This window comes from Nymphalis io, chromosome 27 (genome assembly GCF_905147045.1).
Source record: "Nymphalis io chromosome 27, ilAglIoxx1.1, whole genome shotgun sequence".
Classification (NCBI taxonomy): Eukaryota; Metazoa; Arthropoda; class Insecta; order Lepidoptera; family Nymphalidae; genus Nymphalis; species Nymphalis io.
In genome coordinates, this window is record NC_065914.1 from 2,135,168 (window position 1) to 2,160,170 (window position 25,003).

At 35.9% G+C, this 25,003-nt stretch overlaps 1 protein-coding gene across 1 annotated transcript; it reads left to right on the forward strand.

Annotated features, from left to right (window-relative positions):
* Positions 1-4,092: 4,092 nt before the first annotated feature.
* LOC126778873 (DNA-binding protein Ets97D) lies at positions 4,093-16,757 on the forward strand. The gene is made up of 11 exons (XM_050502608.1): positions 4,093-4,443; positions 6,293-6,391; positions 6,978-7,105; positions 7,936-8,089; positions 8,617-8,758; positions 9,405-9,530; positions 10,031-10,104; positions 11,599-11,681; positions 12,948-13,086; positions 13,868-14,021; positions 14,874-16,757. The coding sequence occupies exons 1-11, from the start codon at positions 4,296-4,298 to the stop codon at positions 14,995-14,997; spliced, it is 1,371 nt and encodes a 456-aa protein (XP_050358565.1). The 5' UTR covers positions 4,093-4,295; the 3' UTR covers positions 14,998-16,757.
* Positions 16,758-25,003: the final 8,246 nt, after the last annotated feature.

Below are 25,003 nucleotides of genomic sequence, written 5' to 3' on the forward strand. Positions count from 1 at the left end.
CCACCAGTGAAACCTTTTCTCGTTAAGCCTATTCCTGACAATGGTGGCGGTAACCTACCTGTAAATATTAATAATCTAGTGGTAGGTGACATAGCGGAGTTAGTTCTTGCCATCAAAGAACCAACGATTGCTAGGGCCAACAACAAGCGCGTTGCTAAAATGATGTCGGTGCGACGTTTGGATTCAGAGGACTGGAACTCTGTGCGCTATACCGATATACAAAAGAAGTACGTCGCGTTCCCTGGTTTCGTGGAACTAAAAGTAATTGAAGAATTGCGAAAGTTTGATGATCCTAATGCTCCACTACGTTGGTTTAAAATGGAGCGTAGTTTTGCAGCGTTGCAAATCAAGCTGTACAGTCTCATCGATTGGTCGGCAGAAGCCCAATCGCAGCTCGCGCCTTCATCTATTTATGAAAAACTGAAAGAACTTTTCGGTAGCGATTCACCCTATACAAATGTATCACACATATATTTCATATAATCTGCGGAAAACGTTCTGAGGTATTGGAGCTTCATCGTCGTGCTATTGTCAAGCCTATTAAGGGTTAAGCCTACAAGTACGTCCGGGAAGACATAGAAAGAGAAAATCTCTAAAGACAAGAATTTTCGTTTTCGCTCTGCAAAGTCGGGAATCAATACCACCGTTAAACATAAGGATAAAAATATTTTATTACTCATCGCAACTATAACAATTCTGGCTCAAGTCAAAAGGGGGGCCTGAAAGCCACAGACAAAGTAAACAAAACTTTAGAAGTAAATGACTCGAGTGGTTTTAGAGAGGGTTGTCTTTCTTGAACGCTTGCTTTCACGAGGCCATCAGCAGGCACTGGCATTACGACCTGGCCTGGATCTTCTTTCTACCCAGCCAGTGTGCTGCAACACCTAAACTTAGCATCAAGATAATTCATAATAATAACGCCCGAGTGAAAGAAACCATTCGGGCGCCCAGGCCTCAAAAACAGATCTCTGAATCGGCCGAGGAAGATTCAAGACTTAGAGACGAATCTCATAGACACATGCACAGGGTGTCCTCCGGCTCAAGTGGACAGACTGTACCTGGAAGCCTGGCTCATTTCGGGTGGAAATGGTTGACCCCCAATTGGTTTGTGGAAGAGAGACAGCTTTTGTCATCCTGCAGGCGCGTTTCTACGCTTAAAACTTACACCTTGGTTTGGACGAAGTAGTCGCGCTGGTGTGAAAGCAGTGGCATCGATCAGCGCATGCCCACGCTGGCTGAGGTAGCATGCTACTTAGCCCACCTACACATAAAGCACAACTTAGCTTACCATACCGTATTAGTGCACAAGAGCGTAATATCAATGATCTAAGAGACTATCTCCAGCGCGAAGATTTTCTCCAGCCACATAGTAAAGCACGTGATGAAAGCTGTCTTCATAGTAAAACCTCCTACGCCAAAGATCCTATTTGGGATGCAAGGGTCAAGTCATCAATCATCTTTGCCCCGATCCTACTTGCCTCTACGAGGTTACAAAACGCACCGCCACGCTTTTGCTGTTAGCATCAGGTCGCAGAGTGCACGATCTGACCGTTTTAAATTGTGATGCAAATCATTTCGTGAACAATTCATACTCAATTACACTAACACCCACGTTTGGATCCAAAACAGATTCCAGGTCACATTGTCAATCAGACTGGACACTCTCAGCTGCACCTGAAAGGAATATTGATCCGGTATGTTGGGTAAGAACTTTAAAAGAAATATCGGCAAACTTCAGAGGGTCTATATCAAATATTTTTATCACTACTAGAGACCCCGTGAAGCCAGCCACACCGACTATAATTGGTGGCTGGGTAAGGAAGGTGTTGTCTGAAGCTAGCATCCATGCTTCACCAGGTAGCTTCAGATCGGCGGTCTTATTTTTGAACTGGCTGGAAAAGTATCATATTAACTATATTCTGGATAATGCCAATTGATAACATGAAAGTACATTTAGAAAATTCTATTGTAAACCAATTCAATCTACCGTGATTGAATATTCAGAAAAATCCTTGTCCCAATTTTTATCTTCTAAATAATCTCTTAACAAGACACTGGTTAGTTACTGTTTAATTATTTTCAATTAATTTTATTCATTTGAATATAATTTTCATTTTTCATTGTAAGATCTCGCACGTAGTTCAAATTACATAACTACTAATTTCAATAAATGCCGCTTTAACACATTATTGCGTTGTTAATTTTAATAAAATTTCATTCACAAGCCACCAGGAAATAACAAACAAGTCTTTCATAATGGACTTCAGACGTCAAACGGAACTCATAATATACAAATTTTACCTAAAAATAAAAATTTTAATATGTTTCCTGAGACGTCTGAAGTCCAGGTGAGCCATCATCATTATGAACTCCCAATGACAAAAAATTATGGCGGCTTGTAGAACTACACATTGCAAAGTAAGTTGAGGGCCCCACTGAGCATTCACCTTTGGAGGGAAAACGGAGACATCTAGCGGCCAGCGGTGGAACGAGTACAATGTACTCTCTCATACTGGACTACAGACGTCTCAGGAAACAAAATAAAATTTTTATTTTTAGGTAAAATTTGTATATTAGAAATCAGACGATCTATCGGAATTGCTAAGTGTCTGATTGAAAACAAAAATATGTATTTAATATAACGATTTGATCAATTCTTTAGCAGAAATAGTATATATGTATTGGTTTAATATAATTTATCACATTCCCTACTTTTACAGTCAATCAATCAATCAATCAATCAATCAATCAATCAATCAATCAATCAATCAATCAATCAATAGCCAATCGTTGTCCACTGCTGAACATAGGCCTCTCCCAAGGTGCGCCAAATCTCCCTGTCCTCCGCATTCCACATCCAGTTGGTAGAGGGCGCCCTACGCTGCGCTTGCCGATTCGCGGTCTCCACTCTAAGACTCGTCTGCTCCAACGGCCATCGGTCCTACGACATACGTGACCAGCCCACTGCCACTTCAGCCTGCTAATTTTGCAAGCTATGTCGGTGACTCCGGTTCTTTTCCGGATAATCTCATTTCTGATCTTATCCTTCAAAGATACTCCGAGCATAGCTCGCTCCATAGCACGCTGAGCGACTTTGAATTTGTGGACTAATCCCGCAGTTAGTGTTCACGTTTCGGCACCGTATGTCATGGCAGGTAAGACGCATTGGTTGAAGAATTTCGTCTTTTACAGTCAAATTTTTAAAATCTTATGTTCTCTAAAATGAGGAAACGTTACACTCTTTATTACAAAATTTCTGTTATCACTATAATTTAACGATACATCAAGCTCGAATGAAACAAAAACTTTCAAGTCGAACGTTTGTTTATTATTTAAAGGATATAATAATACTAACAGCTTTTTAGACAATAACGCACTAAGGTTTCGTTGTTATTTTTTCCATTGTTATTAAATAAAACGTATAATGAAACCGAATAATAAATTGTAATAAATAATTTATTTCAAGATGTTTAATACATAAATTTAGGTTGGTAGTGTGCCGTCAGCACATCGCCTTTTTAATGGTACTCCATATTTGGCATGACGAAAACATAACAATTTATTATAAGATTATTATAATACATTAATCAATCAATCAGTCAGTACAGGGTACTTAAACAATTGTGACGTGTCGTTAATAAAAATATATTATTCCTTCGGTCTTTGAGTATTGGTTAGCCTCATACCTGGATCCGTCTCTCAACAATATACGCCTCAGTATCTCAAGATAGCCTACATGCTAAAGTAGCAATACCATATTATTTTGTTTATATATTTTTTTTAAGCAAGCGGGCTTTTTTTACGTAATCATTGTCAAATAATAAAAAGCATACAATATGTTTCAAAATGTTGGCATTTGGAACGTATAATACGTGTTTTTCCATTTTATTTTAGTATTCCTTTCTGTAAATATGTATTTTACTAGCGAAGCACGCATGATTATTATTATTATTATTATTATGTATGTGTCAACTTGTTACCACTTTGCTCACTACACGCTTATCGTAATGTATATTTAATCAAAAACTGTTTTTGAAAGCAGCAATATTAAATAAAGGAAATGTCAACGTCAATTGTCTATGATATCTCGTTTTGGCGCACGCGGAAGTGGTTCTAATCAATTTCCTTTTCCTAAAAATTTTCAAATAATATTTATCAAAACTTTATAAACAAGTAATCCAGCTACATAATAGATTTTTTTTATTTCGACATCATAATTAATAACGACTGTCACGTAATTAGTATATGCATTAACAGTGAATCGGTAGGCGAAGTAAATATTTTTGTTGTGTAAAATGGAAGTTACGGATATAAATGAATTATTAAATGTTCGAGCTATAAAGATGGAAAATAGTGAAAATGGTTTTGCTGAGGATGCAGAATGTGTTGAAACGTCTGATCCTCTATCAGTCATACCGCAGTACGTCACGGAATCCGATCTAGGTAAGACTAAATAAAACCTTGAAATGAATAATGCTGATACAATACAATTATATATATATTTATAATTGTATCGTTATATACTATTTATATTATAAAACTAACTTAAAATTATAAATATTGTTATCTATCGTACCTATAATTAGATTTAATGCTGTATTCAATGCAAAAACTTATGAAAATATAAACAAATAATTCTCAACAACAAATGTCAAACAACAAGTGTGGTTTATGAGTTTTGTTTTCAAACATTTTCATGTTTAATTAAAAGATAAACCAGCAATTTGGTAATAATTTATCTTGACTTACTTCTAATTTGTAAATGCACTACTTATCATCTAGTTAATTATGTTTACTTAAACAAGCTCATAATTAATATTCGTTATTTATATAACATCATTATATGCAGTGGTGAATATACAAGCTGGTAGTAAGTGTAAGCCGAGGGCAGCAAGCTTGAACGGGATAAACTTAGGGCACAAATCTTTTTAAATTATGTGTGCAAACATAAAAAGATCTCTACAAAAAGAAACTAGACTCTCAGGTCCTGACAATTGTGTAAGTAAGGGTAGAAATTCAACAGCCAACACTTGGATATGTGTTATGGTACTGATTACAGAAGAAAAAAAAAGTCAAACTTTTAAAGGCATTCTTATCCATTAAAGATTTCTCACAGCTCACTAAAAATGAAATAAATAATAATAATATTCAAGGACAATATTCACACATGGCCATTTGATCCCAAACTCAGTAGAACTTGTACTATGGAAACCAGACAGCTGATATACTACTTTTCTTTTGTAAATACATACTTATATAGATAATAACACCTCAGGACAAACAGACATGTTCATGCACACAAATGTCTGGCCTGGGTGGGAATCTAACACACAACCTTCGGCGTGAAAGGCAAGTATTTTCCAACCACACTAACCGATCCGTCAATAAAAATATACTATATTACATACAATAAAATAAAACTAGGAAAAATAATAATAAATAAGTAGAAAATACAGTTAAAATCTAATACATATGTTTGTATAGCCAGCAATATTAATGTTGCTGTTTAATGGCAAAGTTAATATTTAAATATTATGTAATTTGTGAGAATACGTAGGAACCTGTAAATTATATAAACACAAACTTATAACTGTAAATTGACCGCATAGAGTCAGTAATACTTTTGTGGGCCAATATTAATTTAATAATTTTATAATTCGATGGGCCGTTTGGTGTGGTTGTATGTATCTACAAACATGCCTTTCACTTAGCAGTGTAAGAAATATTGACTATTCCCTTACATCGTCAATGCCACACCTTGGGAACTAAGATGTTATGTCCCTTGTGTTTGTAGTTATACTGGCTCACCCATACCCCACACCTGAACACAACAATACTAAGCATTGGTGGTTAAATATCTGATGAGTGGGTGGTACCTATCCAGATGGGTTTACACAAAGCCCTTAGCGTTTACTATATTATCAAATTTGACAATTTAATTGATTATAATCCTAAAATAAACACATACCATCATAACTAAGTAATATTTTTTTCTATATAATATATAATTAATTTAAAAATTGTTCAAAAATTTAATTAGTTACTACCTTTTGTTTGTGTTTTTGATTTTTGTTCTTTATTTGAATATTTTTGATTTTCTTTTTATTTTATTCTATTTTTGATTTGTATATTTTGTAATTGTGTTTGTGAATGGTGTGTTCTCCTGTAATTGGTTGTGCATAGTTTGTTATAAGTTAATGTAAAAAGTGATTTGAATGTGTGTTATGTACAACTGTTGGAGATCCAAATAAATAAATAAATAATAATAATATAAATATAAAATTTTGTACAGGCCTCATGCAGACGGGAACGGAAATACTCGAAGGTCCATTGACAGTTTTCACCGATACAAATGATGATGAAGACACTATGCAGAGCACGGATTCGAGTGGTAAGTTGTTTAAAATTATAAAACAATTTATTTATTTAGAAAAACATGAAATTCACACTTGTGACATTAATAGTATTGATTCTTAGTTCCCAAAGTTAGTGGCTAATTAGTTATGTACAGTACAGCTTATGAATGCCCCACTGCTGGGATAAGCCCTCCTTTCCCTTTTTGAGGAGATGGTTTGCAGCTTATTCCACCATGCTGCTCCAATGTGGGTTGGTGCAATACACAAGTGGCAGAATTTCAGTGAAATTAGACATATGCAGGTTTCCTCTCAACCTCAACCTTCTCCTCAAAAGGGAGAGGAGGCCTTAGCCCAGCAGTGGGACATTAACAGGCTGTTACTGTACTGTACAGTAGGTTTCCTCACGATGTTTTATTTCACCGCCAAGCACGAGATAAATTATAATCACAAATTAAGCACATGAAAATTCAGTGGTGTTTGCTCGGGTTTGAACCCACGATCATCGGTTAAGATTCACGCGTTCTTACCACTGGGCCATCTCGGCTTCAGTTATGTAACTCCTTATATATCTGTAATTATATTTAATAAATATTTTAAGTTCGACATTGTAAAATCTTTCAGAGGAGTTGATAGAAGTAGTTCAGCTCATGGACATACGGACGAGGCTGTCCCGCTTGAAATCGATGCTAGAGAGACGTCTGAACACCGATCTGTCTGAATACACATTCTGGCTTCAAGATGCTAAAATGGTATGAAAAAATTATCTTAATATAATCAGCACCACCATCAGCCGGCTCCGTGGTAGAGCGAGAGAAGAGATCTTTCAGCGCCAAGTAGCAAGGGGCGCGAAAATGTCTAAAACAATTTCCAAGGATACATAAGCGTTGTTTATATAAGTGTGTTAATTATTATTTATATAAGATAAATTGAAATGCAATTTATGAGTGGAAGTGTCGAAGGGCGCTGAAGGAAAATCTCAGGGTAGACCTGGTTCGAACCAGGCCTGAATATATTCTTTTATTTATGCTTTTCTAACTCGCCTCGTTGGTCTAGTGGCTATAAGGCCGCAGACACCGGGACAGGCTTAGAGTCGAGAAGTTATCAGTGTTTATTCTCCCGTGCCTCGGATAGCACGGTCGTGTGTATGAATCGTCTATTAAAAAGTGTCTAAGTGCGCTAAAAATTCTACAGCCTATTCCAATCTTAAGATGGTATAGAGATAAATAATCCTCATATTTACATATTCAATGTGATTTGTTGCTAGTTATATATTATGTAATACAAATAGTATTTATTTATTTAAAAAAATTTTTGACCACCACATTGTGTTGTTTGCAGGCGGCCTGAATGCCTGAAGGCATTCTTTCAATTCAAATTTTTCAATTTTTTTTCAAAATTTCATTCAAATTCGTGGAGGCGGTAATTTATAATCAAAAATATACATACGAATATGATATATATATACATACACACATATCCATAATAATACATTATATATATAATATATATATTATTATATATATATATTATTTATTATATTATATATATAATAATACATTATATATAATTTTTATTTCAGTTGGAAAACCATAAAACTCTAGTCGAGCAATGCATACGTGGTTCCGGCGTCGTCCAAGTTAACGTACAGATACGATCCTTTCAAAAGAAAATCAATATAATGGATGTCCTCAAGCCTGATGAGGAGCTCTTGCAGCTTCCCCAGGAAGAAGAGTGTAAGTAGATTGTGACTACACATCGTTATGGAAGAGTAGAGTAGAGCAGAGCAGAGTAGATGTCATTTTTAATAACTATAATATCGTTTTTGTTTAAATATTATTTACCTAGCTCGGGTGGCAAGGCTTCACACGAGTAGAATAATGGTCTAAATCTAATCCAATCCAATGGTCTAAATAAAACGTTTAAACCGTAAGACATATAACTCTAATGGTTTACGCGACCAGTTAAGCTCCCAGTTGGCATGATTTTTTCCGACATCTTCAACATTTATCGTCATATTTCAGCCAAATTACACAAAATCAACCAATTATACACTAAAACCTTCGTCATGAATAACTCCATTCATTGGTGATACCGTATGAAAATCCGTTTGGTAGTTTCTGAATTTATCGCAGACACACAGACATACAGAAATCTAATTGTACTTGCTATATTTTAGCCATTTTTAGCCATTTTTGCCAAGCATAAATTAATTTGATAGAAAGCAGATATATTATGATGATGACATGAAGAGTCTTTGCAGATATGGAAGAATTGGTCCCCCAAACTCCGGAGCCCCAGCCGGAAGTGGAACAGCCGCACGCGGCCGCTGTTAAATGGGTGGTCGACGCTAACTTCCGCACCGACCACAGCCGGGCCAGAATACCGGATGATCCGGCCGAATGGTCAGCCGGAATAAATTTTTTACTTTTATAATTCTGTGTCTTGGTCCTAAAAGGGCCTATATCTTACTTACTTTGTGTACATATGTTGCTTGTGTTAAATAATATATATTTTTTTGTGTATAACTGTTGGTATTAGTAAAGTTGATGCCGTTTTTATACAAATAAATTTATTAACTTTAATACGATTTGGCATATTATATATAAGCACAAGACGCATTTTATATTTTAGTGCTCCAGTGTGCGCAAACATAGATATACTTTCCATTCCTTCATCACATAATCCGATGGGACGGCAATCCGACACGACCGGAAAGAGTTCAGGCGCAGGGCTAACCGCTTTACGTGAACTTTAAAGCACGAGTACACACTTCCAACTTCCAGACCCCGGGCTGCTGCTGAGAATTTTTCCACAGGAAAAATCTAATAATTTTTCATCAGCCCGACCTCGGGTTTGAACCCAGAACATCGGGATCCTTATCTAGCCACTACACAAATGAGCCAGTTATAGTTTAGGCGTGTGTGCGTAAATGCAGTTCCATTATCTATTCTCCGATGTTACATGATAAAATGGCGCCGAACCAACGGCGTTATCATATATGACCTCATGGTTTGTGCAAATAAAGTATATATCCTCTTCTATACCCAGGTCGGTCCAACATGTAAAGCTGTGGATCCAGTGGGCGGTTCGTCAGTTCAATCTCCGAGGTGTGCGCTTGTCTGATTGGGCGATCCCTGGCCCAGAACTTTGCAGTCTTTCGAACTTGCATTTCAAGTAATTTTAATTTTTAATTTAAATCTGATATTTTAACTGACATAACGTCTATTTGAATTATATATGTATTTTTATGTTAAATGTAATGTCCTCCAGACCGAATCACAAGAGAGTAGCACAAGTGTGTGCGCAAACACAGGTGCACTCTCTATTCCCTAACTCTCATAATCCGATGGGCAATCCGACAGGTTCAGGCGCAGGACTTTACGTGCTTTCCGTGGCACGGAGTGAACAACTTTCAAAAATCGGGCTGCTACTGAGCATTTTCTGACAGAAAAAGCCAATAACTTTTTATTGTCCTGACCTGGGAATTGATCCCAGAACCTCCGTGTTAGCGGCCTTATATCAAGCCACTAGACCAACGAGGTACTTAATGTTATATGTAGAGGACCATTAGATGTTAAGTGGTCACCACCGCCCGTAGACATTGGCGATGAAAGAAATATTACATATAAATGTATATCATTAATATAAATATTAATTTATATTTTTGTTTTCAGAGAAAAAGTACCATCAGACCCTGGGGACCTGTTCTGGACACACTTTGAGTTACTACGGAAATGTAAATTTATAGGTAATAAAGAAAAAAGGAGATTTCGTATTATGTAATTTTTCTATGTGTTATTTTCATAAAATTGGTAAAAGGACTGTAAAAATGGTAAGTGGTCACCACCGCCACATTGGCCATGTAAGGAATATTAACATACATAATCAATGCACTACCAACGTATGTCTATTATGCTTGTTACACTAGCTCATTTACCTTTCAAACCGGAACACAACAATATTAACTATTGCTGTTTGGTGGTATATTATATGATGAGTGGGTGGTACCCAGACGGGCTGCCACAAAGTCCTAACACCAAGTACAAACTGAAGAATTTGTTTTTATAATGCTACGACCCAGTAAGCAAGCTTGGACAGCAATAGGTTACTTTTTTATACCTAATACGAAAACAAAGCATATAATACTTTATATAAGACAATACTTCTGAATCGTCAGGTTGCAATTATACATAACGATTTGAAATGCAAGTTGTATATACTTATTTCAACTACATGAGAAGTAAAGACCAATGAACTACTTTGACCTTGAACTGACGCGATGTCATTGGTCGAGATTTTGTATTATCTGTGGTAATCACTATGGATTCGCGAAAAAAATGACGTTTTCAATGTCCGCGAAGTTGTAATCGGAAATTCGAAAGTTAAATTAATGTGGTTATAACTAGTTAAGTGGAATAGTGTTGTATTATAAATAACGGTAAATCAAGAACTTTTTATAGTGTATATAAGCCGAGATGTCCTAGCGGTTATAACGCGTGAATCTTAATCGATGATCGTGGGTTCAAACCCGGGCAAGCATCACTGAAATTTCATGTTTGGTAGTAGGGCTTTGTGCAAGCTCGTCTGGGTAGGTACCACCCATTCATCAGATATTCTACCGCAAAACAACAGTACTCGGTATTGTTGTGTTCCGGTTTGAAGGGTGAGTGAGCCAGTGTAATTACAGGCACAAGGGACATGACATATTCGTTCCCAAGGTTGGCTGCGCATTGGCAAAGTAAGCGATGGTTAACATTTCTTACAATCCCAATGAGCGGTGGTGGCCACTTACCATCAGGTGACCCATATGCTCGTCCGCCTATCTATACTATAAAAAAAGTGCTTAATTTGTTATTATAATTCATCTCGTGCTTGACGGTGAAGGAAAACATCGTGAGGAAACCTGCATGTGGCTAATTTCATTGAAATTATGCCACATGTGTATTCTACCAACCTGCATTGAAGCAGCGTGGTGGAATAAGCTCCAAACCTTCTCCTCAAAAGGGAGAGGAGGCCTTAGACCAGCAGTGGGACATTAACAGGCTGTTACTGTACTGTTACTGTTTATAGTGAGTAATACAAAAGAACAATTATAAAATCGTATGCAATTTGTAAATCTATGGTTTGTTTACTTTTACTCCTTCTCCAAGGGGATAGCAGCGCCGGCAAGAAACTCAGTAGTCACTCTCTTGTAACTAATTACATATATATGTTTATATAATATATAACAATTTGTTTACAGCCGTTGTGCAGAACGAGGAACAGACAGCGGTTAAGGATGTACTGGAGATGCCGCAGTCTGCTATCAAGAAAAAGCCGAAACAGGTAAATAATTAATTTGTTTGTTATGTTACCTCTTAACTACTTAACCGATCGTTATGAAATTTTGCATACATGTATTAGGAATACATACATAACGTACATAACTCCCCCCCCCCCTCCACAGAAACCTAAAAGTTAAAAAAATATATCTAAAGAAAAACTTTTAATATAAATATTTATAATATATTATGTGACTGATTGCCTCGTTGGTCTTGTGGCTTGATATAAGGCCACTGACCTGGAGGTCCTGAGTTCAATTCACAGGACGGGCCAATAAAAAGTTATTGGGGTTTTCCATTAGAAAATTCTCAGTAGCAGCCCGGAGTCTGGAAGTTGGAAGTGTGCCTGGTGGAACTCCTGTGCCTCGGAAAGTACGTAAAGTTGGTCCTGCGTCTGAACTCTTTCCGGTCGTGTCGGATTGCCTTCCCATCGGATTATGAGAGTTAGGGAATAGAGAGTGCACCTGTGTTTGCGCACACACTTGTGCACTATAATATCTCCGGCGCAGTTGGCTAATCTCTTTTGAGATTGGCCGCCGTGGCCGCAATCGGTCTGAATGACCTTATTGGACCTTATTATGTGAGTTCGCCCAGTGGTCGTAATCGACAGTAACCATTATTGAAAAATTTATAAAAATCATTTATAAATTTGCATGGTTTTTTTTTTATAAGTTAGACGAATGAGTCACCTGGTGTTCATCAACTCCCATAGAGAATGGTAATGTAAGAAATATTTATCATTTATTGTCTTCAAATCCAGAGTGAACAGGTTTCTTCTAGGCAAGCGTGCTATATCCTAGTCGATGCTTAACATCAGGCAAGTCAACGGTCAAACGCTGGACTATTATGGGTAAAATAATAATAATATCCTGGGACATTATTCACACACGGCCATCTGGTTTCAAACTAAGCAGAGCTCGTACTATGGAAACCAGACAACTGATATACTACATATACTACTTTTCTTTTGTAAATACATACTTATATAGATAATTACACCCAGACTCAGGCCGAACAGACATGTTCATGCACACAAATGTCTGTCCTGGGTAGGAATCGAATCCATAAGCTTCGGTGTGAAAGGAATCTACCAAAGAAGCTAACCGGCCCGTCGTTTAAAAAAAATTACGTCGAAAACTATGTTATATACATTGTGCCTGTAGTGACACTCTCTGCCACTATTGATGTTTAGCTGTAGAACATGTGAAGATTGGTTGGAACCCACACAGGTTAACACATGGTCCAACCACAAAGTAATGTATATTTCCAGTTAATAATTCGTCCGTCAGATGAAGACATATGCCCGTACGTCACGTCCAGGAACGGGAACAATGGTCAGATACAACTGTGGCAGTTCCTCCTCGAGTTGCTGACCAGCGCTGAATACTTCGACGTCATAAGATGGCACGGTTAGTTCCTCCTGGAATGTAAATGTTATTTTTTTTTAATTTCATCTCTCTTTTCCATAAAATTGTTTTGTCGTTACTACAAACTTCACGGTTATTTTAAAAAGAATTGATCAAGTCATAGACCGCCAGACCAATTGTTTATTATATATCTAATATCAAAAAGGTAAATAGAGTGTACATTTGTACTTATATTTTAAGAGTAGCCTTTTACGCGGTGGCCGCTTAGATTATTATGAGGAAAAGTTTTTACTTAGGTATTCATTCAATGTATACTGAGAAATTAGTTTTTGACACGTACGCACACACGCACACGTGGCCGCACATACACGTACACGCGCACGCACATACACGTACTCTCGAACGCACATACACGTACTCTCGAACGCACATACTTGAATAGAGACATACAGTATTATCATAATTATTTTACAGTTTCAATAATGAAAATAATAAAATTGTTTTGTTATAAAGGTAGCTTGCTGTCTTTATTAATTTAAGTCTGGATACCACCCATCCTGGGTACAATTCGCTTATCATATTTTCTACCGCCAAACAGCAATAATTAATATTGTTGTGTCGCGCACAAGAGACTTCATGGTGACGCATTGAGGATGATACGGTATGGTTGATATTTCTTACAGCGTTAATGTCTATGAACGGTGGTGACCACTCACCATCATGGCCCATTTGCCCGTGTGCCAATCTATTTCTAATAAGAAAAGACGATTCAAATTCTTATATCAGCTTTTTTTTGTTATTTAAGTATATTTGTGAATATCAGGTACGGAAGGTGAATTCAAGCTGCTGGAGCCAGAGCGGGTGGCTCGTCTGTGGGGGAAGCGGAAACACAAGCCGGCGATGAACTACGAGAAGCTGTCGCGGGCGCTGCGGTACTACTACGACGGGGACATGATAGCGAAGGTCGCGGGGAAGAGGTATACAGAATATCTTTATATATTCCAGACTAGCCGGTTGGCGTGGTCGGTAGATACTTGCCTTCCACAATTTTCGATTCCCACCCAGGACAGACATTTGTGTGCAAGAACATGTCTGTTTGTCCTGAGTCTGGGTGTAATTATCTATATAAGTATGTATTTACAAAAGAAAAGTAGTATATGTAGTATATCAGTTCTCTGGTTTCCATAGTACGAGCTCTGCTTAGCTTGGGATCAGATAACAGTCGAGCTCATTGGCGTGCCATTGGAGGCCTATGACCAGTGTTGCATGAAAACGGGATGATGATGTATAGTTTTTGCTCGTGTTGGTGGGTGGGCAGATGTTAGCTGTATAAAAAGTACGTCCTTAAGAGTCAAATTAGCTTCATAATAAATTTCATCCAAATCGGTTTGGTGGCTTACCCAGGAAAGTGAGAATTTCTGAGCAAAATTTCATCCTGGTACGGTTTAGGCTGTGCGTAGTCCGTAACAGCCTGTGAATGTCCCACTGCTGGGCTAAAGGCCTCCTCTCCTCTTTTTGAGGAAAAGGTTTAGAGCTTATTCCACCACGCTGCTCCAATGCGGGTTGGTAGAATTCACATGTGGCAGAATTTCAGTGAAATTAGACACATGCAGGTTTCCTCACGATGTTTTCCTTCACCGTAAAGCACGAGATGAATTATAATCACAAAATTAAGCACATGAAAATTCAGAGGTGCTTGCCCGGGTTTGAACCCACGATCATCGGTTAAGATTCACGCGTTATTACCACTGGGCCATCTCGGCTATTAAAAAGGCTGTGCGTAGTCAGACATTTAAAATAAATCTAATTAATTAAATTTGTCGTTACAGATTCGTCTACAAGTTTGTGTGCGACTTACGGCAACTGCTCGGCTACGGAGCGGGCGAGCTCGCGGAGCTGGTGAAGGAGGTGTACGACGCTAAGCTAACCGAAGACAATGATGCTATGACGTAGACATTATAATATACAAACTAAGAAGCCAAGTAAATCTTAATCGAGGACTGCGGGTTGAAACCCGGCAAGAATCCTTATAAAACTTACCTGCGTCGAATGAAAATATGCCACACGTATCTTAGCCCAGCAGTGGGACATAACCACGCTGCTACTTAAAATTTATATAAACTAACTTACATTTCTATGTCGAATTTCGTCACGTTCGATTTTATTTCGAGTTTAGACGTGATGAACAAACAAACAGTTTTTTATTCGCATTTAAGATATTATCATTGATAATTTGATATATTTATATAATGATAATGATTTTAATTCCGATATTACGAAATCAAAGCAATTGTGAACATTTTGTTTAAACTTTAACTTTCTATATTTACTATCAAATTTAATTTAAGAAAGAAACTGTGTCTAATGTGAGTTTTATTTATTTAATCGATAGTGCTGTCACGGTAAATATATATATTTATACTGTGGTATTATCGATAATTGTATGGAATGAAAACAGCGCCATCTAGTGACAATAATTAGAAGGTAAAAAATATTCAATATATATTTTTTAAATGACTGCTTGCTGTTGGCCTGAAAGGTTTTGATAATGGTGGGGGTTGAATCTTAAAGATACTCAGCTAGATGCTGCGGGCTCACTTAAGGTTTAAGAGTATGCGTGTCCCAAGGGCGTGTCCTGTGAGGTCGAACTTCCACGTAGGACACTGTTGACGTCGGGAGGAACTTTGAGTGTGCAATGTACCTAAGTCCGCCTAAGCGCGGTTGTATATTAAAATAGTATATTCTATCGCAGTTGAAAGTCAACGCTATCGAATAAGTAAAAAAAAACTCGCTCTAGGCACACTAACCATAGCTAAGAAACGTTAAAACAATATTGTTTTTGTTAACCGACTATAAATAAAAAATAGTTCATTAGTTACTGTCCTTATATAATAATATATAATCTTATATTTACATATTCCATGCGATTTTACTGACATGCGATTTATTTATGATACAACATTATTTGACGAGCCATTTGGCGTGGTTGGTAGATACTTGCCTTTCACGTCGAAGGTTGTGGGTTCGATTTCCACCCAGGACAGCCATTTGTGTGCATGAACATGTCTGTTTGTCCCGAGTCTGGGTGTAATTATCTATATAAGTATGTATTTACAAAAGAAAAGTAGTATATGTAGTATATCAGTTGTCTGGTTTCCATAGAACAAGTTCTGCACAGGCTTAATTTGGGATCAGATGGCCGTGTGTGAATAATATCTCATGATATTACTATTATTATTATAAAACTACTTATATTCATTTTAATTTTACTTCCAAACTTCAGATAGTAACTACGCTGACATTAAAAACGCCATTTTTTCGCGAATCCATATTGAACAGCACAGATTATATAAGGTCATGGTCGTTTATTTATCTTTATTGCTCATGTCATTGGAATTTTTATTACACTGGCTCACTTGTCCTTCAAATCGAAATACAACAATACAGTGTATTGTGAGCTTAAGTGTAAGCCTAACTGTTAGTACAGTCAGCAACAAACGCAATGAACTGCACGCATTATATATATTTAGATGTTAAAATATATCTTTATATTAGAGGTAAGGTTGTATAAAAAATATTACACGTTTATTTCAAAAACCATTTAAAATTGTTTTTTTTTCAATGTTTGTTCAAACAATGATTTGAACGTTAAAGGATCGTTTTATTTTTATTATAAGGAATTATGTACAAATAAAGTTTATTGATGTTTTTTATTGTTATTTTATTTATATACATTTTAATTATGTTATTAAATTAATCCATAGGAAATACTCCTACATAGAAAATACTAGTGGTTAGAACGTGTGAATCTTAACAGATGATCGTGGGTTCAAACCCGGGCAAGCACCACTGAATTTTCATATTCTTAATTTGTGTTTAAAATTCATTTCATGCTTGACGGTGAAGGAAAACATCGTGAGGTAACCTGCATGTGTCTAATTTCATTGAAATTCTCACGTGTATTGTACCAACCCGCATTGGAGCAGCGTGGTGGAATAAGCTCCAAGCCTTCTCTGCAATAGGGAGAGGAGGCCTTAGCCCAGCAGTGGGATATTAACGGGCTGCTACTGTGCTGTTACTAAATACTCGAGGGTTATTTTTTTATTGGTCCGATCAGCAGCAATATCGATAAGACTAGTTCAGGTGCAAGACTGAATTCGCTGTCCGGGGACACGGGAGTTTCACTCCCGACTTTCAAGCTCTGTGATGATGAGTATTTATGCAAAAGCCAATAACATTAATGGCACGGCCTGGAGTTTGAACTCAGGACTTCGGGATCTGCGGCCTTCTATCTAGCCACTAGACTAACGAGTCGGTCTTGTAGTCAGTTCGAGTATCACGGAAACGGCTCTAACAATTTAGCTCAAAATTTGTATTTAAATAAGATTTTGATTTTTTTTTCGTAAAAAAATTTCTTTAGTAAAAAACGCAATTTTCAAATTTTAATCCTAAAAGTCTAACAGCCTGCCGCTATTACTACGCACAAATTATTGTATAACGGATGAAGTAATGTAGTACACATTGGAGCAACGTGGTGGAACCTTAGCTCAGCCGTGGGATATTTTACACGCTGTTCTATACTACATACAAAAACACTCCAACATCTCGAATGAAACCGTGGGTCGCCAAATATAACGTCGGACACATTTTTTTTTCGCAAATAAATCTGACATTTATTAACAAACAATTTTAAATATTTGTCATTCTTTTCAAAGCAACCTTACATGGACTTGTAAAAATTAACAAATCAAACGCTAATGAGTCGAATACATTATTTAATTTTTAACAAACGATATTGGTCATGATGAATTCTTGTGACCTTGGTGTTGTAAGAAACATAATTTATTTGGAAATAAAAAAAAAAAGTATTGTTATGATAATCTGTGTGTCAGAATATTTATAACTTGCAATTTTTAGCATTATGAAGTGTCTAAACTCCATAAGCAGGATACACAGACAGTGCAGTTTTTCATGTTTAATTATTTTGTTTTTAAAAATAGTTTTGTTTGGTGGTGAGGGAAGTTAATACAAAGAACATGCACGCTTGATATGCTGCATCATTTGTATAGTGTACACCAACCCACATGGAATAAGTTTCAAAGACTTGTTTTAAATATATATATTATATTGAAAATAGGTACTCAGACTCGAAAATGGACCACCAGTCATACACCACCATCCTTAGGGTCTAAGATATGTTCCTTGTGACCTGGCCGACCGTGGTCCTCGATTAAGGTAGAGAGAGATATTCTATTAACACCTTTGGTCGACGCTTTCACTTCACATAACATTTCAGTTAATGTTATATAAATAATAAATACCACATTTATATAAATAAAGCAACGCTTATGTATCCTTGGAAATTGTTTTTGACATGTTCGCGCCTCTTGATACTTGGTGCCTAGCAATCGTTCCTATCGCTCTACCCCAGCTGCTGGTTCATTATCTGTTCATAGTGGAACACAATACTAAGTAATTCTGTTTGGCGGTAGAATATGTATACTGACCCATTCGGGTTTAAGCATAGCCCTACCACCAAGTACGTATGTTATAAACACAATTATCTTATACAATTAATTCGATACGTATTAAGAAATCAAAAGCAATTATTTAAATATTCAAAGTTCGATATAAAACTTTCAACACGATAAGTTCAATATAATTTAGTGTTGCCATGCTTAAATTATTGATTGATTAATTTATTCAATGAATCTTACAAAATTATATCAACACTAGTAAATCTAACGTAGAATTGTCTGTTAATTTGATTTTAGGATATTTTATATTTAAAAATTTTTTAACTATTTATAATTCAAATTTTATATTTTACTATACTAAGTTAAGAAATTTATAGTTAATCTTAACATAATCAATTTAATCTGAAAACATTTATAATAGGATTTAATTTGATTATTATTTCAACCTTAATTTTAATCTGGATATAAAGCTTTGTAAAGCTTGTGTAGTTTTGCAAGTCCGTCTGGGTAGGTTATTTAAGAAATATGTTATTGTTTTTAAAATATAATGGCGTTGGTGGCGCATTGGCGATCTACGGAATGTTTAGTATTTCTTACTTTTTTTTTTTATAGAATAGGAAGGTGGACGAGCATATGGGCCACCTGATGGTAAGTGGTCACCAAACGCCCTTAGACATTGGCATTGTAAGAAATGTCAACCATCGCTTATAGCTAATGCGCCACGAACCTTGGGAACTAAGATTTTATGTCCCTTGTGCCTGTAATTACACTGGCTCACTCACCCTTAAAACCGGAACACAACAATATCAAGTATTGCTGTTTTGCGGTAGAATATCTGATGAGTGGGTGGTACCTACCCAGACGAGCTTGCACAAAGCCCTACCACCAGTAGGTAGTATAGTAGTAGTACGGTGGTGACCACTCATGATAACCTGATCGTCCGTCTTACTATTTTACAAAAAAAAAGACATTAAATGATTTTTTGAGTGAAAAAATATTTGACATTGTCAGATAGAGCTAAGCTTTAAAATTACAGATGCATAATTTAGTAAGGGTGTGAAAATTCGTTATTGGGGCGCAGGTTGAAGATTGATCAACTGATTGGTACATTATTAAAGATCGATTTAAATCTCGGGTTATAAATATGATATAAAAGACAGAAGACAAAATATTGTCAAACCATTGCATAATTTATATTTTAGTGAATTTAAGCAGGTTTTGCCAAATTGCAGGTCAAATCTTTTCGGTAGAATAATATTTAAATATTTAACACTAAACGTATGATTGATGAATGATTGAGCTGTTATGGCTCAGTAATTAGAAGACATGAACCTAAATCGATGATTGAATGTCATGTGCTTAATTTGTGTTTATAATTCATCTTGTGATCTACGGTAAACAACATCGTGAGGAAACCTGCATGTATTAGAATTTAGATGAAAATCTTTCACTTGTATCCGCATTGGGGAAGCTTGGTAAGCATCGAACTTTCTCAAAAAGAAGTGAACGCCACAGCCCAGTAGTGGGACATTTAATATTACGTTACTTTTTTAAGACTGAAGTGAACCCTTCTTTTTAGTTATACTCATAGTAAAATAAATAGCTAAAGACAACGAGCAAAGTCACATAGCTGTCTAAAGCAGAAATATATTAAATAAATATTTATGAATCAATCTTATTAGCATTTTATAATTTTTTGTATTTAAATATTGCTACACTTTTTCTAAATTGTTTATGATTTGACGAAGAAAATCAATATATTTATTCAAAGATTTCTATATATGTTAAGGTCCTCCTTTTTATTTATTTTAATAGACGGATGAAATAGATCACATATTGATCTTCGCCCACAACACGGGTAACGTACTAAAAACACTCCTAAGCACATAAGTTGTGATATTTATTTACCAATAAGCGTTTCAACAATTTTATTTCCTTAATCTATAATTTTCTAATACCATATATAACAATAGGTAGAAATTTAACTGTTAAATAACATCACAACAATTGTGCAGTAATATCTACATAAAAGAATATGACTGATTGACATATCAACGCAGCCAACACAACAGCCCAAACTACTGTTGCTAGCACCATGATAACTTGCATACGGGTTCCTTTTACAAAGCAGGTTAGTACTAAGGAAGGATTTTTTGAAAATTTAACCCCTAAGGCTGTGGATATTCCTTACAGACAAACAGACAGACAGTGTCAATGTCTATAGGCGGTGAAAACCTCTTACCATCAAGTGGAACAATCAGGCTACCTATTTTAAACAAATGAATGAATTGCAACTAGTGTCAGTGACTTCGCTTCATTACGACTAATGGTAACGAGAACGGGCTTTAGTGGTGGACGCTATATATGGTGACAAACTGGCAGTGTATTATACTGGCCCAGGGGAACAATGTTAAGGGCCCAGAGCCGCCATTGAAAAAGCTGAGGCGAACAAACGTTGCAAATATTAGGTCCTTACATATGAAATTGGCATTTTGTACGAGAGGAATCTAAAGTCAATTTTTTTTTGCAAAATATATTTAATTATTCAATGTATGCACCGTTCTTATCTATGCACTTTTGCCATCTCATAGGTAGTTCATTGATCCCTTTACTAAAAAAACCATGGGGGCGAGAATCAATAAACTCTTTGAAGGCGGTTTGGACTGCCGCTCGGAGTTGAATATTTTTCCTTGTTGTCCAAATTCCGAAAAAAATGGTAATCTGTTGGAGCAAGGTCAGGACATTCCAATTGTAGCTCATCTAACTTAGTTGTTATTTGTTGTGCAGTGTGTGGTCTTGCGTTGTCGTAAAGCAGCAGTAGCCTAGAGCGATTGACCAATCTCGGTTGTTTAGCAGATAGTTCTTCCTTAATGGTTTGCAGTTGCTGACAATAGATATCTGCCTAAACCGTTTGGCCAGATTTTAGAAAGCTATAGTGAACGACACCGAAGCTAGTCCACCAAACACACACATGTAACTATTTCTGAGTCAATTTTCGTTTAGGGCAGGATTTGGCTGGGTCTCCAGGGTTCAGCCATTGCGACGAGCACTTCGGATTATCGTACAATATCCACTTTTCAGCATCAGTAATGATTCGATTTAAAATCCCTTCATTTTTGTGTCGTTTGAGCAAAGTAACACAGCAGTCGACGCGTGTTTGCAAGTTCGATTCACTCAATTTATGAGGTACCCATCGTTCAAGTTTTTTTACTTTCCCGATTTGCTTTAAGTGGATTAATACAGTTTTATCACTTACCCCGAAGCTTGCAGCTATCTCTGAAGTGCTTTGTGATGGATCCGCTTCCATAATAGCCTTTAATTCTTCATTTTCCACTTTGGTCTCCGGCCGTCGAAATTTCCAGAACGAAAACGTTGAAACCAAAAACGTACCGTGCTTTCTTTTGCGACACCAGCGCCGTACACATCATTAATCCTTCGAGCTGTTTCTGCAGTACTGATGCCACGGTAGAACTCGTACTCGTAAATATACCGATATTTCATGTTTTCCAATGTGCGGTAATAAGCGACGCCAAAGAAAAAAATAATGAGGAAAAAACAAATGAATGACTGTTTTTAAAACTCAAATGTACCAGCTAAATGAATTTATAAATTTGAATTTGGAATTCTTAACCAAAGAGGAGATATTTCAGATCAAAGTGGTCAGTACGACAAAACGCTAATTTCATATGTAAGGACCTAATATTGATATTTTATTCATAATTATATATTTGTTCCGTTTGAACTTAAAACGTTTGTACCTTGGAGTAATAGTGCAAAAATTTTCATTAAAAATATAACACTCGTCTTATTGCCTCTACTGGTGATTGGCTGGTTAATTTTTCGCCCAGAGGATCGTATTGCGATTCAAAACGCTGCTAGCATTCTTGCCACTATTCCACGCAGTCACGATTTGTACCGTTGTTTTTTTTATGTATTTATTTAAGGCTTAAATATAAATACTTTTTATTAATATTAAATACATATTTATCTTTTTAAATAAAAACAAATTAAATGAGTGAGAAAAGTGAGCATAGAGAATAGCACAGCTGAACTAATTATCTGAGATCACCTTTAAATTATGTTCATTTGTTCGTCACGTGTTATATTTCGTAAAACCGCCACTTAGCTTAGCGTGACGGTAAATTATTTACACAATAATCATTATAGTTTAAGAAGAGCTTAATTATACACGCTATATTATGTTTGCCTGGCTGTCTGTTACGCGTTCACGGTTAAACGGGATTTATTTATAAAAAAAAAAACCGTAACGATTTTGATGAAATTTTATATGAAGCAAAATTGAACCCCGAGGAAGGACATGGACTACGTAGGAAGGTGCAACCCCATCGCTCACCTAAGACAGCGGTTGAGACAGAAGATCCGACACGAAATAACATAAAAATTGCACCATTCCAATCTCCCAATAGATAAAATATGACGTAAAAATATTAGGCAAATTAAAAATTTAACCAAAATAGGAAAATTTAGTAGTATATTTGATAAATCACAAGAAACGATAAATTATATATGATATGAAACAGATCGTATATTATTATCATATATTGGCACATTTTTAACTGATTTAACAAAGAACAGACTATTTCGTAACGTGAGGTTTCTTTTTTTTTTAATAAATTAGGTGCGAAGATCGTTCAATATGTGTCTTTAAATTATTAAAATAATTGGTTACAATTATTCTTTAATATTGACGAAATAAAGGTAGGTTTAACTTAAAAACTATTTTAATTATATATAATTAATATAGCTTGACCTCTACATCAGCGTTATTAAAAAAAAGACGCGCGCCAATATGAAACCGCCATTTTGTTGGTAGACAGAAAGGTAAAGTAATTAATGAAATATTGGCACGACTCGTTTTTATTTTTTTATGAGTAGTCAAGTTAATAATTTGGGTCCATATCCATGTTCTATTTTTGTAAAGATGAATTCGAGGTTTTTATAAAATCAGTTTTCCTTCTGGCGTTCTCTATGCATAAATACATTATAATAAATATTCATTGATAGATTTCTTATGGTATGATAGTAACTAGGCATGTGCATGCGCGAACACGTGTGTGCGTAATTTCTTTTGTATCCATATTCATTATTCATCAACAGTGTTGTAGCTTAACCAGCCAATCTCAAGAGAGATTAGCCAAATTCTACGATATATAGTACACAAGTGTGTACACTCTCTATTCCCTTAATCTCATAATCTGAAGATTCACGAAATATACATAAATTTATTGGAATAATGTTTTTTTTTTAGTTTGAAATTTGAGCAATTCGGACTTCAGTCAAAGAATTCATAATTAGAAAAAAACAATTAATAAATATAAATATAGATTTCCAATAAGTGTAACTTATGTACATCCTTCCATATCATAAAAATATGTTACCTTCATTTAGACTTATTGCTAAAATAATTTTAAGCAAAATTTTAACATCTTGTGTTTGGGATTGTTATGTTCTTTTAAAATGTATATATTGTAGCTAATGTAGATGTAAGGCATGTGTTGTATATATGTTATGTGCAACTGCTTGAAAGCCAAATACATAAATGAATAATTATAATATATAGCAGAGAAGTATATAGAATACGCGCCACGCACCACACGAGTTAGAGCAGGGAACAATTCTACTAACAAATTGTCACTTTATCGCAATCGAATCGAAGCGTGATCATTGGCGTTTTTCCGTTTTCCTATTCTTCAATTTAATTATCGATTATTACCAATTAAGTTAACAATTACGTTTGATTTTGACATAACGTTATATGTTAACATATTATCGATTCGGTTCCGATTCGAATAAATACAGATGATTAAAAGTTGGATCGGAATTGCATCGGGAACGTATCGTAATCGTTATAAATTAGTAGAATTCGGCCCCTGTGTAGCGGGGGCATAGCGTTATAAGAGAGCGTTATATCGTTTGCTGTCACGGCATAGAGTAATTGTGAATATTACAATGTCGTACCAATTGTCGACTGAATGAAATTGTCGACCACGGCGACCAATTTCAAGAGAGATTAGCCAACTGCGCAGGACATATAGTCCACAAGTGTGTGGGCAAACACAGGTGCACTCTCTATTCCGTAACTCTCATAACCCGACGGGACAGCAATCCGAAACGACCGGAAAGAGTTCAGGTACCAACGACTTTACGTGCTTTCCGAGGCACGGGCCAATAGATGTTTCATAAAAAATATTTGGTATAAGCAGAAAATTTATACAATATTTGATTTATTGTTGGCTAAATATTGATGCAAAATATTATAAATATATTAATTCATAAAAAGAAATCAAAGAGCGATGTAAGAAACTACCGACCGATTTCAATGTTAAACGTATTATCCAAAACCTTTGAAAGTATAATTACCCCAATTTTGTCCCAATATATCAATACCATGATTACAAGTGATCAGCATGGATTTTGCCAGCGTAAGTCAACCACTACAAATCTCACAACTTACATACATT